General features: G+C 44.7%; 1 protein-coding gene across 1 annotated transcript in view; it reads left to right on the top strand.

Moving 5' to 3' along the window:
• Positions 1 to 19,027, top strand: part of FBXO32 (F-box protein 32) — a 34,861-nt gene that overhangs the window by 1,266 nt on the left and 14,568 nt on the right. Inside the window, exons 2-4 of the mRNA XM_036263975.1 lie at positions 4,957 to 5,069; positions 5,924 to 5,973; positions 7,166 to 7,258. Coding sequence (XP_036119868.1) covers positions 4,957 to 5,069; positions 5,924 to 5,973; positions 7,166 to 7,258 — 256 coding nt within the window. The remainder of the gene's footprint in view (positions 1 to 4,956; positions 5,070 to 5,923; positions 5,974 to 7,165; positions 7,259 to 19,027) is intronic.

The following is a 19,027-nucleotide window of genomic DNA, read 5'->3' as shown; positions in this document are numbered from 1 at the left end:
TCCCTCTTACAGAGACTTAACCTGTGGTTGTTTGGCTGACCTCTTGACACTTAATTTTAACAAAACATGGTTATTTTGACAGCTTGACCTCCAGAGCCCCCCATCTGTTTGTGATTTGTAAAGCATCAACTCTTTGTCTCCCAAGGGGGAAAGAAACAACAACAAGAATAGTATTTAATCTTGGAGGCCTGTCCAGAAGACAAGAACATACTGACCTCTATGCTAAAGATACTTACAGGCAGATCCCGGGCAGTTTGGGGAGCACTGCAAAGAAATTTTATTTATGGAAAATCAGATATTTACTTTCAGAAAAATAAAAAGATCACCTGCTGTCACCAGACTATGTCTTTTAGGAACTCAAGTTACCAATTATGCCTAAATTATTCTGTCCTAATAGAGAAGTTTCCTTCCTCCTTCCTCGTTCCTAAGGAACGGTGGTCTAATGTTTGGTACTTTATTTCTATATAACAGAGCAGAGTCTTTCTAGAGAAGTGCAGCAGTGATCTGTTGAGCTGTGCTGCAGTGACTCACCCAGATATAATGTAGGATGCTCCTCAGTGGGAAGCAGACCACTGTGCTCAGCAGGAGAGGATTCAAAATACAGAGCCTCTGGTTCATATAAATATTTCCACTGTACCTGCTCCAGGCGATAAGATAGTATCACTATCCTTTCGAAGTAAATAGTGGTGCATCTCTCTCCATGGTATGGGAGACCTGAAGATTGTTTTAACTTAACACAGAAGTTAAGTCTAGACTGAGATCTGTAGTGCCCTTCATGAGTCTCCTCTCCTTCCTCCAGTTTCAAACCTGAGCTAGACTGTCCTACTCACCATCATTATCACAAATGGTGATCAGTATAGCGACTGCCTGTGGTTCTTTGATGAGTCAGAGTTTAGGAATCATTTGGTAGCTCCTAGCAAAGCAGCTGGCTGTTTGTTTGTGGAGTCCTGTATGTTTTTTCCACAGCAATTGTAAACAATCCCTTCCTTACTTAGCATGAGAAGTCTGCCAACTTCTTCAAAGTGGTTGGCCTTCTGAGACCTCGGTTTGTAGTCTCAAATATCCCCACTGTTTTGAGTCTTGGTGATGTTTCTCTCTGATGTCAGGTTTGGGCTGAGTGCCTGCCTACACAGGTGAAGTTGAATGCCTCTCCTGTTCAGAGAAAACAAAAGGCAAGCCCTTTCAAAAAGGAAGGGGGTGGGGGTGTAAAACAGAGGACTACAGAGACATGGTACACTTCTCCAATTCCACACACCATTGTGCGAGCTGGTGTGAGCTGCCCCAACAAGAGTCGGGGTGCATTGGGAGTGTTTCAGCCTGGGGGCTGGTGTTCAGTGTTGACCACGGCTTGTCCGCACAGTGCATCTTTTCTGGACTCTGCTGGCCATTCTCTCTGTGACCCGAGGCCCTGTCCTCCTCCAGCAGCTGAATGCTACAAAGCCCATTGCAGCTAAGTACCCCAAAATGAGATTGTGGAGGATTTCAGATAAGCTTAAAAGCAGGGCCCCTTCTCAAAAAGCTGAAAAACTATGTAAGACAGAGAAGAAATGACGGTGTTAAATTTGGTGGGACACTGAAAATTCAAGGGAAGAGCTCAGAATGAGTTGGGGTGGTCCAAGAATGGTTCAAGGAAATGGTGGTTGGGGCACCTGAGAAAGAAAGCCCTTCCCACCAACAGCCCCTCTCCCTGCCCCCAGCCCAGCCCCAGGTGAGTAATCAGCTCTCTGAGCCTCTGCCACCTTCTCCACGCCTCCAGTCCTGCAGGTGAAGTTTCATGTTGCTTTCCAATATAGCTAAGTCTGAACCAGGAAGCAGGAAGTTGACCTTGGTGCCCTGGATACGTAGAGCATAAGAAAATAAAAATAATAGTTAAGATTTTTATTAGTGCTTACTGTGAGCAAGGCACTGTTCTAAGAGCTTTGTACACAAAGCAGTTTGTTTTTTACTGTGCAATCCGGGTACTAGCCATGTTAAGTTTGACAGTTTGGGTATTTCATGGGGCAAATTAGCACAGAAATCTCATTGGCCTTAATCTATAACTGAGCCTCTGAGTAGCCACTGCTTTCTTAAATGGCCTGTTACTGCGAATGAAATGAGAAATAAGGCTCCCCCCCCCCCTTCCTCCCTTTATCTCTGCTGCCAAAATGGTCTTACTTTGAAATCTTTCCACCTTTTCTAAAGTTGTCTTCAAGTATTTTGGAATGTGTGATAATACTATAGGGCTGGGAGAGGCCTTCTTTCTTCTTCTAGGCCTGTGCCTATAAAAATCAACATTAGTAAGAAGTGACGACAAAATAGCAATTTACTGGCAGTGATTGAATTTCATAAAGAAAGCAACCTCTCTAAATGGTTTTGCTTTTTTGGAATAAATAAATAAATGTCACGGGTTCCTAAATGGTGGTGGCTTTTCTCGTTAAAACAATTTTTCTCATGTGATTTCCCACTGACTTTGCAATTCCTTGAAATGGACAGACTTGAACTCTCAAAATAGCCTCTCACTGAATATATTATTGCTTAAAAGAAAACGTATAAGCAGGCAACATAAATAAATCCCGTAGCTCTCCCTTGCAGGGCCTACCTCTGGGGTCCAGAGCCGAGTAGCCATTCGAAACGTGTGTGGTGTCGCTTTGGTCCAAGCTTTTCTGCATTCTGCAGTGAGCGCACATCATCAGTTATGTCAGATTCTTCTGAAACCAGCTTTGGGAATGAGTCACTGGGACTGAACGCAGGTTGTTGTCGTTTCTGTGAGGAAAGCAAGGGCTCACATTTTTTTGGAGGAAGGTTTTCAATTAGAAAAGAATGAAATGAAATATAAATATTTAAAATTCCTAAGGAAGGGTCACAATCTATGGCCCAGGCTCTGAAAATGTTCTGTTACACCTTCCATGTGTGATTGAGAATGACGCAGCTTCGTTTTAGGGTTCTTTATATGTGGAATTTAAGCTGTAGGGTTTTGTTCGTAATGGATGAGTGTGTTTCCTTTGAAAACAAGCCTTCGTGTGGTATTTTTGCACACAAAATGTCCTCACTAATTTCTAAAGCTGTTCTTGGCCTTAGTACATCACGGATCAGTCAAGTGACCTTCCATTTTTGCCCTTCTCCTCAACCTTGATTGAAATTTCTTAACTTAGCTTTAAGGACTTAGAGTTCTGCCCTCCCTTTGTTCGGCCCCTCTTCCACTGACCTTGGAGCGGATAACTGACTGGTTGGTGGTTTTGGACCCTTATCATTGTGCAAGTGGACAAACACGCTGCTGTGTGACACAAAGCCCGGCCCAAAACGGTCACCCTTGGTTTTCGGAAGAAAGTACCTCTGAGAGAGGACATTTCTCTCTGAAACCTAAAAATATCCTGTCTTTTTGAATGAAAAGGAGAAAGCTAAAGATGTTTGGAAGCTCAGTAAATGGGATTAAGCAGGGCCTTCCAAGGGAAGATTAACAAATGATTGGTTATCCATCAAGTTTATCTCGATGGGTCTAGAAACACGGAGTATATTGTTGGTGTTGTCATGTGCAAGCATTTTAGCAAGTTACTTGTACTCATTGAGGTGCTACTTGAAAGACTGTTGTAGCAAAAGGTACTGGAACTTGCTTCAAACCCTCTTTTTTTTTTACCATTTACATAATGTCACGGATTGGAGAAATACAGGTGTGTCTGATTTTACCCAATAGGTGTATGTTCAAAAAAGATATAAATCAAATCATATTTTCAATTCAGCAGAGGAACTCAGAAAATTATAGGACTCTAATGTATTGGTGGTGTCATTTTTAAAAAAATCTAATTTATGTTTTACTAGTTGGCAATCCAAAACCTGTCTTGCATATACTTACAGCCCCCTGAGAGTTGGGAGAGTTGGGAACCTACCTTCTCTTTCTACCTCAGTATTTCTCCTGCATCCCTTCCGCGGAAACTCTGCAGACTTTGAAAGGCATTGTCAGCCCTGGCCAGTTTGGCTCAGCGGTTAGAGCGTCGGCCTGCGGTCCGGAGAGACCCGGGTTCGGTTCCCGCTAAGGGCACGTACTTCGGTTGCAGTTTGTCCCCGGCCCTGGTTGGTCGTGCAGGTGGCAGCCACTCGATGTGTCCCTTCACGTTGATGTTTCCCTCTCTCTCTCCCTTCCACTCTATCTGTACAAAAAAATGGAAAAATATCCTCGGTGAGGATTAAAAAAAAAAAAAAAAAAAAGGAAAGGCATTGTCAGTCCTTCCATATGGTGGCTCAGCCTACCAGGGAAAATCCACGTGACCCTGGTTGCACCTTTGCATCCTCCGGTGACGTGGGATTTGGGCAGTTGTCTTTTTGGCCCTTATAAACATATTCATTGTGACCTCGGCTTGCTTCCTTGAGGACCCAAGGTCTTCACCTCGCAGCACGATGCCTAGTGTTAGTCCATTATAAACAACGAGCTCGGTTCACGAAACGTCTCCTAGAAATGGAGTTTGCGAGTCGGATTTTTGTAACTGTGATCACGTTTGAAAGGCTTGATAGAAGCATGCTAGTTAAAAGCAGCTTGGGTATACTTTCAATAGGAGAATTGTATGGTAGGTGAATTATATCTTTTTTAAAGGCAACTTGGGGTGGGTGCTCTTGCAAAATGAGGGCATTGTGTGTTCCAGGGATACCAGTAATGGCCCCTCTCCCACTCCTGCCATTCATCCTTTTTGCTTAAAGTCATATAGTGAAATAGTGCAGGGCTGTGTCTCAATTACAATGGCAGGCACTGTTGGGAATTCAAAAGACGCAGAAGCCTCCATCCCTGCCTTCCACTGAGATGTGAACAGTATCTGATCCCGAAAGAGGGAAATCTGTGCCTGGCTAGATCTCGTTGGGGGGATTTTTATTGTTGTGTTTGAGAAGCATGTATGTCCATGTTTTATAACACATTAAGTTATTTAGGGAAACAACTCAAGTTGAAGTATGGCTATTACAGCACTTCCCCTCTCGTCTTGTTTTTCCTAGTTACTGCAACAGGGAAGTATACAATAAGGAGAATCTTTTCAACAGCCTGAACTATGATGTTGCAGCCAAGAAGAGAAAGAAGGACATGTTGAACTGCAAAACCAAAACTCAGTGTAAGCCCTTTGTTTTGAACTTAAGAAAGCTGTTTGAAGATCGTTATGATTGGTTCTTTGGGGGTGGGATGGATAATCACACCTCGCATGTTAGACATCTGCTTCAGTGTTTACTGTGTCATTGACAGAGGATGCTGGGATCTTTGCACTCAGAAAGCTGGCTGTGCATTTTACAAGCAAGATTAATGTGTTCTTTATAGTCTTGTTTATAAGTCAGTTGCTAGTTGGGGTTTTTTTTCTTGCTTGTCACTTATATTTGACATAGTTAATTTGGCTATTTATACAGTGATATGGTCAGCTGAATCAGTTCCAGTGTGTGCTTTTATTTTGAACCGTTCTGAAGCTTTGAAAATAGATTTGTTTCTCCCTCTTTTTTGTATAAATACTTGTAACATTTCTAGATGCTGTATGTGAATATCAACAGAGAGTATAAAGTTGTATTAATAAGCAGGAATTACAGATCTTTAGTTTAATTCACCCATACTGCATGGTTCCCTTGTGCTATCAGTTTTATTTCTACTTTTTATGGCCTTGTATAAGTTGTAGGCTTGGCATATAAAACAAACTTGTATTTGGGTGTTAGGTTGTTGTTGCTTTTTTAATTAGGAGCTATGAGATACTAAATCTGAATATCAAAGATTTGGAATGCATCAGACAGTAAATTGTAACTCCAGTATTTATACATTGCAGAAGTTAGACATTTGCAGCCTCTTAGATCGTCAGTAGAGTTTTTATTTTTTGTTTTTGGTGGTTGTTTTTTTGTCAAAACTTTTTACACTTTGGGATGAATGAAAAAGAAACAAGTTTAAAATCTTAGGCATGTTAAAGCTGGGTATTTCTTTTGGTCTCTATAGACTTTCACCAAGAAAAATGGATCTATGTTCACAAAGGCAGTACTAAAGAGGTGAGTATCATCTGTTTATTAAAGAGTACCCTTAGCTTCATACCTTTCCCAGACGGAGTGGGGGGAGTAGGGAAGCGGGGGGAATTGGGCAACAGTGTTATTGCAAATCATGACTGTCTTCTTGGGTGTGGGTGGTGGTGACGAGCAGCCCATTACCTAGCCAACCATCAGAATTTGGGGCTCCAGAGAGAGAGAAGCAAAGGTCACCAGGTGCCCCCCCAATCATTCTGTGTAAGAGAATGTATGTAAAAATGTTTATAAAGATGCCCACCTCAAATATATTATTATAAAGCCCTGGCCTTTGCCTCAGGTCAGTGCCTCCTTTTTGTTCTAAGATCTCTTTCGACTTCAACTCGTTTATGTTTTAGCCATGGAAAAGCTAGTCACTAAACATAGCAGAATGCTTCTGCCTGCTCCGGGTGGGGCGCCCAGCTGATGCAGAAGGGGACAAGACACTGTAATAACCTCACTTGCATGGCACTTTAAAACCCTTTTGTGTATATTTTCTCTCTGCACTGGCATTTATTTGTTCAGTCAACTAGGATACAAGGCAGTAGGAGAGAGTGATAGAATTTCTATCGCTGTCAGGGACCTTGGAGAACATCTAGTTGCCTCTGTGACATGAGGCCCTGAGGGGCTCGGCGATGCACCCAGATACTCGGAGCTGAGCTGGGACTATGAGTCAGGGCTCTCCACTCCCAGTTCCTTGTGGGCTCGTGGGTCAAAGATCAAGACTTCTTTTTGCTTCTTCATGAAGCCTTAAGGATGCTTCTCAAACTGAGAAAAGCCCTGGAGAAGTGAGGCAAGGCAGCCGGCAGTCGGTGGTTAGGGCTGATGCTCCTCCCAGGAGCATGTTAAGTGAGCAGCCACCCACCATCATCTCACACATCACATACCCAGCTCCCAACCTTTCCTTGACACAGCTGCCTATGAATTTCCCTGGCTACTCTGTGCAGAGAACCAGGGCCTGAGTGGTACCCATCGCGAAGAGGGTGTTTAATGTGAGTCACTGGCTGAAGTAACTGCCCGCCCCATATCTGTGGCTCAGAGGGGTGGGGGTTCCCGGGGAAAGCATCTCACGGCACAGGAAAGGAGCAGACAGTCATGGTCGCCTAAGACAGGCACCAAGCTTGTTCAGCCCAGTCCGGGTGGGTTTTTCTGCAGTAACCTCTGCACCCTCTCTTCTGTTCAGCGCCATGGTTACTGCACGTTGGGAGAAGCTTTCAACAGGCTGGACTTCTCAACTGCCATTCTGGATTCCAGGAGATTTAACTACGTCGTACGGGTAAGTCTCAAGAACCCAAGGGCTGATCCAGCCTCTCTCTCAAGTTGAGTTGTCTTTCCGGGTTGTCTATAAGTAGTTTCCCCAAAGAAGTAACTTCTTAGGACCCTGAGAACTTTGAGGAAAGCAGAAATGAACTCCTCAACTTCCCCCTCCCTCAACGTACTTCAGGTTCTTACATGGGTCCTTAGCACGTCCCTGAGATTGGCCCCGACAGACAGGACTGCGGGCTGCCTCCAGTCCTGGGAGCGAGCTGCTCCCAGCCTCTGGGATAGCGGGAGCTGCAGCAGCTCGGACTCTGGCAGCAGCATGAGGGAGAGAATTCTGAGATTCCGCAGTAAGCAAGTCGTAAAGCACCGTGGCTTGTTCCAAGAACCTTCTGATTGCTCTCACTGTCCTGCTCCTTGTCCTCGTGCAGCTGACTCTAGGTGACCCCAAGGCATTCTGGGTTTAGACCACAACCCTGGATGAGTTCAAAGCACCTCACTGTTTCCTTCCCGTGACTCCCTTTCACCTTTGCCCTCCTATGATAACAATATCCAGTCCTGTGTTTACCTGGAGCTTAAAACGAGCTGTTTGGGTCCGTTGCTTTCCCTTTGTTTTTAATGAGCTTTAGCAAAATATCACTGATGAAGATAGTAAAGCAGTAAGTCTAACCATAACCTTCAAGTCAGGGATTCTTCTTGATTGTCTCATTATTGTTTTTCCCCCTAAGAAACCTTGTGTGTTTTTGCCAGGGGTTCAGCCTGGGAGGTAGCAGCTGTTTGGGTGTTAGACTCAGAAGCAGGAGGGACTTTTCCCCTTGTGGGTGTTGGTTGGTTTGGGTTTTATTTTCTTCTTCCTGGGTTGTTGTGCTTCTTCGTGCCATGTCATTGAGTCAGATGATTGCAGAGGCTCCGCCAGAGCGATGACATTCAGGCCCCCTTGAGGCCTGGATCGTTCACCTGTCATCTGGGCAGATGCAGGGCTGCCGTCCCAGCTGACCTGATGAAAACCCAGGCCTCCTTATAGCTCAGAAGCTCGAGGCTGAGCTGGGACCACATGAGCAGATCTGTCTACTCTTCAGCTGAGCCCTTATTCCAATCCAAAAGGGCTGAAAATGTGAGCCCGTCTTGATGAAATGTCCGTGTCATTCATTGTGACTGTGCCACTTCAGGGAGGTCACTGCAGCCTGGAACCCAGTCCAGGCTGGTTGGAGACAGGCCCAGGAAGTCTGGAAACTGTTGCTAAGAATATGAACAGTTTCCATCCCCCAGGTGTTAGAGACAGACACCCAGATCTGGCGTCTTGATTACAACCTGGTCAGCAACATGGACCGTTTTTAGAGGGTTCTCCTTCCCACCTGTTAGTCCTTTCACAAGAAATAAAATTACAGAAAGGAACAGGGAAAATCTATTTCATACCATCAGGCTCATTATCCTCCTTTATCATTTCAATAACCCTCCGAAGTGTAGGTACTTTCATTATCTTTCTTGAAACCAACGGAGGTGTACAGCAAGATAAAAAGACTTGCCCAAGGTCATGAAGCTCCATAGTAACAAGGGAGGATCTGAAACCTGTGTAGTCTACAATAAATTCTATGCAAGCAGAGGATTGAAACTAAAATGGCCTGGGGTCAGGTCCCAGCTCCACTACCTTCACTGTTTCAGCCTAAGACTCAGTTTCCCCCTCCGTAAGAGGGACTAAGAATACCTCAAGTGCACAGGATGCTGCGAAACTCAGCAATATATTGTATATGGAGACACTCCGCACACCAGAAGCTGTGATGCAGAGTCAGCTACTGATATTTATTACTGTCTACTTACCCAAATTATCATTGATACCTCCTAAAATAGCTTTTTAGTTTAGTTGATGAAAAGTGGTTTTCGTCTTTAAAAATAATAACGATTAACTGGGAAATCTTGCAGTTGGTTAAGACGCAGCACAGAGAACATCTGATTGCGAACTGTATCACGAGCACTTTCTCTTAAGTACGTGTTAAGTTAGAGAAACTGCTGAGAGCTTTCAGAGTTTTAGGTTCAGAGTAGTGGAAAAATATTACTGTTTTGGAAAGAACAATCTTTTTTTCCCCTTCACTGTTAGAGCCCTCTATAATTTGAGAAATAATATGTTATTTTATTCACTTATTTTTTTAATCCTCACCCGAGGATATTTTTCCATTGATTTTCAGATAGAGTGGGAAGGAGAGAGAGAGAGAGAAACATCAATGTGAGAAAGACACATCAATTGGTCGCCTCCCAAACAACCCCAACCAGGGCTGGGGACCAAATGCAACTGAGGTACGTGCCCTTGACCGGAATTGAACCCGCGGCTCTTTGGTTCACGGGCCAACGCTCTAACCGCTGAGCCAAACCGGCCAGGGCAATAATATGTTATTTTTATGAAGAGCTTAAAACATTTTAATGATAGGCACCAAATTTTGAGGCTTTTCTTGTGAGGAACTCAGTACACTTCTAATACATTCTTTTTATCCTTAAACCAACTTTGCAAAGTGGCTCACCAGTATGTTATCCTGTGTTACTGTGTCGACCTAATGCTTTCTTCATGCTACAACTACTCCTTAATTCCAGTAAGAAACTGAACCAACTTCTAAGGCCTTTAGAATGGTTTTTAATCTCTTTAAAGGCAAAGTACATTTCAAAAAAGATGTCGTGTTCGTGCTGACTGTCATCTCCAGAAAAAGAGACAGGCAAAGGGTAAAAGAGATGGCCAATACTGATGTGTCAAAATGTTATCAGCTTTATCAGTAAGCACAAGAATTCTGTGGAATTTTTGGAACCCAAAATTTTGAATATAGATTGCAGAGGTTTTATGTAGTATTTGTATCCTACCTGGCTTCAGGCGACACTCATTTCCCCGTACCCCCTTCCCCACACACCCTCAATGGCTTACATACAACTTTAACTGTGGGTTTTGACTTACAGTCTTTAGAAGCAGCAACTTACTGCTTTATGAATGGTCATTTTGAAATATTTGTTTACACCATGCCTCATGACCAACACATTTTGGAAATTTCCCTGGGGGGCAGGGGAGCTGGAGAGGATTCCAGGGGCTGGTGGTGGGGCTCGAACTTGGTGACCACAGGAGGGAAATGCTGACTGACTCACCCGGGGCCCAGAGAAGCAGCAGAGAAAGTCGGTGTCAGGAAACCGAGAAGGTTTCAGAGACCACGCCCTGCCCGAGGTTCCATGGAGTGAGCCAGCTGTGGCCAGCGGCCCACCCTGCTGTATGTTGGAATCACCTGTCAGCTCTGCAGGAGCCCACCTCGCGGTGATGGAGCTCATTGGCTGACGTGGGGCCCCGGGGTTTCGACCGACATTTATCCACCAGCTGATCCCAGTGTGTTTTCGAGTCTGCAAACCAGCTCTGAACTATTTGGTGGCCCAAATGTTATATTTTGCACACTAGGTTTTTAAACAAGTCACTGAGGCAGGTGCACGGGATGCTTTAATACCAGGATGGCCTTTGACCTGGGCCTCCCAGCTCTCTCTGTGGAATGAGAATGTGGCCACATAGATGGTGGTAACCCTACATGCCAAGTTCAGACCAGGAAGGTCCTGGAGAACCTTGAGTACTGGCTTCCTGGCGGGGATGAACTGACCCTAATACCTAGCGGATCAGGAAGGGCAAACACAAGCCTGCAACCACATTCTCTGTCCCTCTGCAGTGAGGAACTTCACAACCTGAACCAATGCACATTCTTACTTCTTTCCTGCATTTCCGCCCGAAGTCCATTCGAATGTTTCCAGCAAGTTGTGCATTCCTACCACCCCTAAAAGTCTTTTCCAAAAACATGTTTTAGTTTAAGTTGACTGGCGGTTTGGCAAACAAAGGCTGAAATAGGGCACTGTGACTCAAATGCAAACCCAATGCCTTCAATTAAGGGCACGCTGTTGCCAAGCCCCTGGGGGGTGGTGATGCGCATGAGCAGGCGGCCCCTCTGCCACACTGACCTTGGATTAATTTAGTGCAGCACACACTGGGTGGCTGGCCTTCCTTTGATGGAGGGTGGCCTCTGCCACTTGGATCTTAAAACTGACGGTATCGCCCTGACCAGTTTGGCTCAGCAGTTAGAGCATCGGCCTGCGGTCCCGAGAGACCCGGGTTCGGTTCCCGCTAAGGGCACATACCTCGGTTGCAGTTTGTCCCCGGCCCTGGTTGGTCGTGTGGGTGGCAGCCACTCGATGTGTCCCTTTCACATTGATATTTCTCTCTCTCTGTTCCTCTCTCTCCCTCCCACTCTACCTGAACAAAGAATGGAAAAATGTCCTCGGGTGAGGATAAAAAAAAACAAAAAACTGACAGTATCTTTTTCCACTGGGCCTGGGAAGCTGGGATGAAGGGAAGGTGGCCAGCCACCTTGATGGCAACAGAGTCAAAATAGCGGATCCATAAGCCCACTTGAGAATGGCTCACAGAAATGGTAGGGAACTGAGAGGACCCCCTGCAGAGTACCAGCGGTGGGGGCTCAGGGCAGGTCCGGCAGTGAGTGCCCATCAGGCTGCTGGTGATTTCCCAGGAGAAAGTCTGCATCTCTCAGAATTCCTGGTCTTCTCGGTCCTGCAGTGTCTGAGAGCCCACAGAAGTGGGGACCCTCACAGGCATGAGGATATGACCACAGAAGTGGGGGAGCACACCAGAAATGAGGGGCTACCTGGAGAAGTGAGGGGTGCCCACACAACCACAGGAGTAATGGAGTCATTTCGGAAGCAGCAGGGTTCCAACAGAAGTAGGGGTTCCCAAAGAAACGGGAAGGCTGAGAGATCAGATAGTGGTGTTTTCGACATGGACTCCTAACAGTAAATAAATAACGAAAGCATATGCTGTCGATGTATATATATATTCATAAATTCGTTAGTAAATCACATACCTTTAAAAGGTGCTGATAATGGTATCTCCCCTGTGCTGCTGTGAGAATTAAACTGATCATAAGCACGTGAAATGCTTTCGAACAATGCCTGGTACGTGGTAAGCACTCACTGAGCATCGTTGTTGTTAATATTATTTTTAGGGTCCTTATTACAGGCACTAGAAAACACTCAGAAATGGAAATTGAAGAGGAAATAAAATAGAGAGGTTGATTTTTTTTTTTTAATTTTTTTATGATTTTCTTTACCATCCATCCCACTTTGGAGATCCCTGGATCAAAGGTGTGCCTGTCTTTGTATAACGTTTATCTTGAGGACTCAGAACCTAAACATATCCCACCACATGCCCCGAAATATATTTTAGACTAAGAGTCTACCTAGACGTCTAGGCTAAGGCAGGTGTTTAATACAGGGGTCATGCTAAACTGGACAGGTGAGTGTGGTTCTAAGTGCCAGTTCAGCAGACTCCTCCCCTTCAAGGAAAGAGGTCCCTGAGAGCATTGGACACTGTGCTCTGAGTTGCTGTGGCTGAGGGTAAGATAGAGGTTTAGGTATCTATGACCTAGGATCTGAAGACCCCTGGAGTCCACTAAAGGGCATGCTCTCCAATGGCAAGGAGTTGGCAGCATCCTCCTGCTAGGTCCCCATACATAGCAAATTGCTCGGGGGTGAATGCTTTTGACCCCCTAAACTGGTAATTCTGTATTAAACCCATAACCATATACCTAGCGTTGCCATAGTCACTTGAGAATCCTGTAAGACCTGGCCCTGCTTGTCAGGAGCTTCTGGGCTACTTTGGGGGAACAGGGTACTGCTACCGAAGTGGCAAGTTGAGTTTGGTCCCGTTTGGAGGATGGAGGAAGGCGCACTGGAGACAGCATCTTCGAAGAGGTCGAAGCCGAGTGTCTCTTTCCTTGGAGGATGGCCAGGATTGGGCCAGGTAGAGAGGAGGGTGGAAGGCTTTGCAGGGACAAACGCCCTGCAGAGAAACCTGAGATGGGAAAGAACAGCAGTGGAAGGGAGTGGCGGTGGGCCAGGGGCTGAGGGCCGTGTGACGTCCAAACTCACAGAATCATAGGGTGGAAGTGGGGGGTGCTGGAGTAGATGGGGAGTCCATTTAAGCAGGATCATTGAGTCAAACAGAGCTGCTCAGGCTGCTGCAACAGAGAGCAGGGAGCCATTGCACGTTCAAAAATATCTGGGATGGATGGAAGACAGGCATGCTTCTCTCGGCTGAGAATACAATTAATTCGTGTAAACTTGGCCCTCCTTCTTAGGATATTAACGCCCTCGGTTAGAGAGATGTTTCACTTGCAAATAATATTTACCCAGTCTTGACATGCCTGCAGATTATTAATGCAGCTGAAATTTTCCCTCTTCTAGCCTGTCAGTGTTCAAGCTCAAAGTCGGGACAAAACTTTCCAGGTTTTTCATTTGTTTTAAATGTTATTTATCCATTGACTAAATAAGGGTCTTGTAAGTATAGAGCACTCGGTGCAGACAGAGGCACTGCCTGAGGTAGCCAAGGGTTTATTGCAAGAGGTATCATCTTCCTCTGGGCATCTGGCTTGGGTACTGAGCATGTGAGAAAGGGCAGGGGCTTTCTTGAAGTTTCTTTTCTACCTTTGATAATCCTGTGGCATGTTTTCCAATCAGACATGAATTCAAACTGCAGAGCACAGTGTTATAGGAGATGGAGGGATTTAGGGATAAATTATGTCCTTAATATTCTGTGCAGAATGGAGTATGCTTAGACAGTAGCCTGATGGTTAACCTTGGTGTAGTTTTGTTTCCAACTAACAGGTAGGGGGGCTGCTATTTTTTGTGGGTGCTTCTGAAGCCCCAATTATTTAGTGTCACTCTAGATCTCAGCTGCTTGCCCTACTGGAAAGTATTTGTGATATGTTTGCATTGCAAGTCACTGACTCCTGGGGCATCATTCTGGGACCAGACCCCATATGAACACCAACCTGACAATCCAGACTGCCTACCATTGACCTTGATTGTGTCATTTGACCATCAGGAGGAGTCTCCTCCTCTATAGCAGGAGGAATTTGGGTATACTGTTTCCCAGGTCCCTTCCAGCTATCACACTCCTTGATTCTAATCTAATCTATGAACCAACAAATACTGGTTGAGTACCTACCATGTGCCACATTGAGGTAAAGGGATAAGCAAAATGACTCCTGCTGTCTTGAGGTTCATATCCCCATTAAACAATCAGCAAGGACGTAAACAGGATCATTTCAGATATGTATAAATGGAACAATGAAGAACTATGAAACCATAGGTGGTAACTGGGAGGTTTCCATATAGGATGTTGAGGGGAGGTCTCTCTGAGTAGGTGACGTTTGAACTGAGACCTGAGGGATGGGATGGAGCCAGCATGTAAAGACATGGCAAGGGCAAAGGCTGGCAGGTGGGAATGGACTGAGCCTGTTGGGAACCAACGGCAGGCTGTGTGGCCAGAGCAGGATGAACTGAGGAAGCACTGTGCAAAATGAGGCTGGAGAAGGAGCAAGAACCAGATCCAGGACACCTTGCCCTTCATGGTAAGGAGGTCAGGTTTTTTTCTACATGCAAAGAGAAGCCATTTGAGGGTTTCAAGCAGAGAAGTGACGTGAGCTGATTTATGTGTTAAAGATGAACTAAGGGAAGAAGAGAGAGGAAGCCTGCTTTTCCTGTGGGTAAAGTGAGCTAGGAGGGAAGTCTGTCTTCTGCCCATTCATCTTTAAACTGTGGTTGATATCTGCTCGAGATTTGCTAGATGACGTTGCTTGCAACTAGATCTTTCTCCTACTCAAGTGTCCAAAACGAGCATGAGCCAAAGCTCAGGGGCAGGATGTGGTTTCGGTATACAGTGACCACCATCCCTTCCTCCGGTAGCCCAGAACCACCCGTTACTGCACACACAACCAGTCACTGCAAATCATGCTACATACCCTGACAACCCACGTGGTGATGACACCACGGAATTCAGGAGCCCAGAACCCTCCTCCTCCTCCCCCTTCGCCCTCCTGCCTCTCCTTAAACACAGCCACAAATAACTGGCACCTTGGCTAAAATGTGCCCAGCAGAAAACAAACAGCCACTTCCAAACAAGACATTTTCCTCTGCTCCCCTTTTCTCCTGTGGCTAGGGGCAAAGAATCCAACTGGTTAAGCCATCTTGGTAAATAAATTGCTAGATACAATTCTACTCTCCTAGGCACACAGCTCTCTTGACACAGAAACAGAATTAATAAATTCTGTCCTCTTGACCACAGAGTTCACACAACACTGCCTCCTGCTTGGTTCTGGGCCTATAGCATTCTGCTGATATGATAAATAGACCTAAATGGTTTACCCAAGGCAAATGCCTCATCCTAAACATGTTATTAATACTTTCTGGGTGTTATTTCACCCTTAATGTTAAAAGCTGTCACGTCACAGGTAATATTGATATAAAATGTCCAGACTCTGTTTCCCAGAACATAACAGAACATGGTATTATTACTATTTTTAGAGTAAAATTTGACTCTAGATGCAAATTTGATTGGCCTTGAGAGACTGAAGTGTTGAATACATGTTTTCTGTTAGACATGTCGGATTCATGTTCTGAATGCACCACTTAACTACTGCTGGTATGTCTTAGGTGAGTTACTTAACTTCTCTGAGCTGTGGTAGCCTCTTTTGTCAAATGGAGAACCCACCCCACAGGGTTGCCCTTGAAGATTAAAAGAGAGATCACACATCTAATGTGCTTAGCACAGTTTGTCATGTAATAAATACTCATTATTATTAGCAAAATAAAATTTCATGGTTGATGCACCTATGTAAGTTATAAAATGTATCAACATTAGTTTTTATCAACTAATAAAGGGAGCTATTAAATGTAGCACAAGCATAATAAAAATGACAGAAAGGAATATTAAAATTTGAAAGCATTTAAACATTTGGTTGACAATACATAAAATTGAAATACAGGGGTTCTAAAAATCTTTAACCCAGCAGTAATTTTACCTAGTAATATTCTGTGTATTGTGATAAAAACTAATAATAATAATTTATTGAGTATATTCATGGTATCAGGCACCATTATGAGTGCTTTATGAACATATGTAATCTTCACAGCAATTCTGAAATAGGTACTATTATTATGTATGTTTTGCAGATGGAGAAACTGAGGCAGGCAGTTTGGCTCGATAGCCCTCACTCTTGAACTCTATGAAATATAGCAGAAGTTGGCAAACTGTGACTCAGGGGCAAATGTTTTTTAAATAAAGTTTTATTAGAACACAGCCACACCCATTCATTTATATATTGTATAGGGTTGCTTTTATACTACAACTGATGAACTGAGTTGTTGCAACAGGGACCGTATGGCCCAGGTAGATTATAATAGTTACTGTCTGGCCTTTTACAGGAAAAACTTTGTTAACTCTGTTATCAACTTTAAACTTCTCTAAAAGATTGGGGTTTAGAAGGGGAAGAAATAATACCTTATAATAATACTGCCTTACATCTGGTTTACAATGGGTTTTTATATATTCATCTCATTTAATTATCACAACAACCCTGTGATTTAAGTAGTCCTTTTATTTCCACTTTAGAAATGAAGAAACTGGGGTTCTGAGAGGTTAAATGACATGCATCACAGATTAGACAGGAAACTCCATGAGTCTAAGGATCGTGTGTCTGTATCCGCATGTCCACATCACCTACCACAGTGCTAGGACAGAGTGGCCGCTCAAAAAACACTTGCTAAATGAATGACAGTCGTAAAGGTCACCCAGCTAGAGAATCTAGGTCTCCTTCTGACCCCACAGCTGCCCTGGAGGTGAAAAGGACTTTCTCTCGAGATAGGGTTAAACATGCAGTAGTTAACATGTCACTCTGCTGTGGATGGACAAGTGTTGGCTGCTGTGGTCCTCCTTCTCCTTAGAGATCATCCCAATCAGACCAAAGGGTTTTTTCCTTTTCTCTCAAATGCACAGTCATAGCTTTGAGAGTGTGCTTGTCCTTGTGGTTGGTGCATTTTTAGACAAGATTAAAAGTGACACCCTCATGAGATGGTAGTCACATGGAATCTGGATTTTGGATGGATTTCAGACCCAGCTCTGCCTGCCCTCCTCCCACCCCCTTGACCCACCTCCCACCCCCTGATGAGTCACAGTGCACAGCCGACTGCCCTTCCAAGAACCACTCAAGGCTTTGTTTTCTTTCATCATGCTTCATGCTGGTCATGTGAGGCTCAGGGTATTAATAGACCATCGGCTTGGCCTTCTGAATCTTCTTGTTGGTCAGGGAGATAAATGAAAGGTTTGGCCACTCCCTCTGTGCCATTCTTCACTCCTCTTTTGACTGTCACGTGCTGGTTGGTGACAGAGCTGAGCCAAACAGGCAGAGGGCATCCAGTGTGGCCACTACCCATGGATGTGGCCTCTACTGATGCTTTGAATTCTCGCCTCTCTTAGTGGCCACTTGGTCAGCTCCTGACTTCCGACCTCGGATCACCAGTACTAATCTTAACAAACCAGCCGCAGCCTTTCCTCGCCGCCTTCTCCCAGGCAGATGACGGCATCCGTGCCTGCATGTGTGAGAGATACATACGCCAGGCAGGGAAAGGTTTGGGGGTGGTTCGTTTTTTGGTGTGTGTTTTTTTTTTTTTTAACTTAAAGTTGTGCTCAGGAAATTAAAAGTCTGTACGTGGTTTGACAGGCTCCCAAGGGGCTCTATGGGGACAGAATTTTTAAACAAATGCTTTGGAAGCCGAGGTTCTTTGAATTGCTTAGGGCTTTGATCCAAAAGTTTCAGTTCTCCCCTGCAGCCCGGTTTTTAGAAGGTCGCTTTGCTCGTTCCCTCCGCCTTGCTTCCAGCACCCAGCACAGTGTCATACTCAGTGTTTATTGACCTGAAGAAAAGTTGGGCTGGGGCCTGGCCAGGAGATGAAATTCCCCTGGAACGTTTCCTAGGAGCAGAGATGCAAGCTTTAAAATAAAGCCGAGGTCTTGGTTCTCTCCATCTAATTTACTCCAGTTCGTTTTTTCCTGGGCGCTTGGTAGGTTTTATTAAAATTATCTTCACTGTACATCACCCTCTTTTGTTGGATGACTCTGAAAGCATGAAGGGTGTTGAGAAGGACTCTGCCGAGGCCTCTCACCGCTTGTGGTGTAATTGGTAAAGTTTAGTTTCTTAAGCCTCCCTTTACTCATCTGTTGAATGGGTTTATCCAGTCTACAGTTTCACTTTTCAACAACAGAATCCTTGAATTAAAAAATATATATTTAAAGAATTTTGCTATGGAAGGGAAGAAAGGTTGGGCTGAAGATGTACCAACTTATTATCTCTGTTCTTAATTGGTGATAACGGGGGTGGTGGGATTGGACATACTCCTTCAATGAACAAACTCACCTTTATTTCCCACCTAGTTAATGCCAGACACTGTGCTTAGGGATGTATGTGCATGCCCTCATGTAAAGCTCTCAACAACCTTGAGGACTCTAGATATTAGTAGTACAGATGAGGAAACTGAGGCACCAAGAAATTCAGTAATATGCTCACAGTCACAGAGACAATAAGTGGTCAAACCAAGATTTGAACCTAAACCTAGAGCTGCAAGGAAGGACCCTAGCCTCTTAGCAACAGATACTCTACTTCCCTGAATTTCTCTCTCTTCCAGTGATTAGATTCATTCTACAGAAAGTTAAATGCAATGAAAGAGTCTCTCTTTTTTTTTTTTGGTACGTGCCTAGCGGGAACCGAACCCGGGACTCTCTGGTCCGCAGGCCGATGCTGCAACCGCTGAGCCAAACTGGCCAGGGCAGAAAGAGTCTTAATAGACATTCTCACTGAATGCTGCATACGCAGGAGATATCCTAATAAGAATGGCCACTTCCTTGGAAAGTGCACAGGAAAGCTGAACA

The sequence above is a fragment of the Molossus molossus genome, unplaced genomic scaffold (assembly GCF_014108415.1).
Source record: "Molossus molossus isolate mMolMol1 unplaced genomic scaffold, mMolMol1.p scaffold_m16_p_16, whole genome shotgun sequence".
Classification (NCBI taxonomy): Eukaryota; Metazoa; Chordata; class Mammalia; order Chiroptera; family Molossidae; genus Molossus; species Molossus molossus.
The sequence above is the reverse complement of the archived record's forward strand: the minus strand, read 5'-3'. Positions and strand labels throughout refer to the sequence as shown.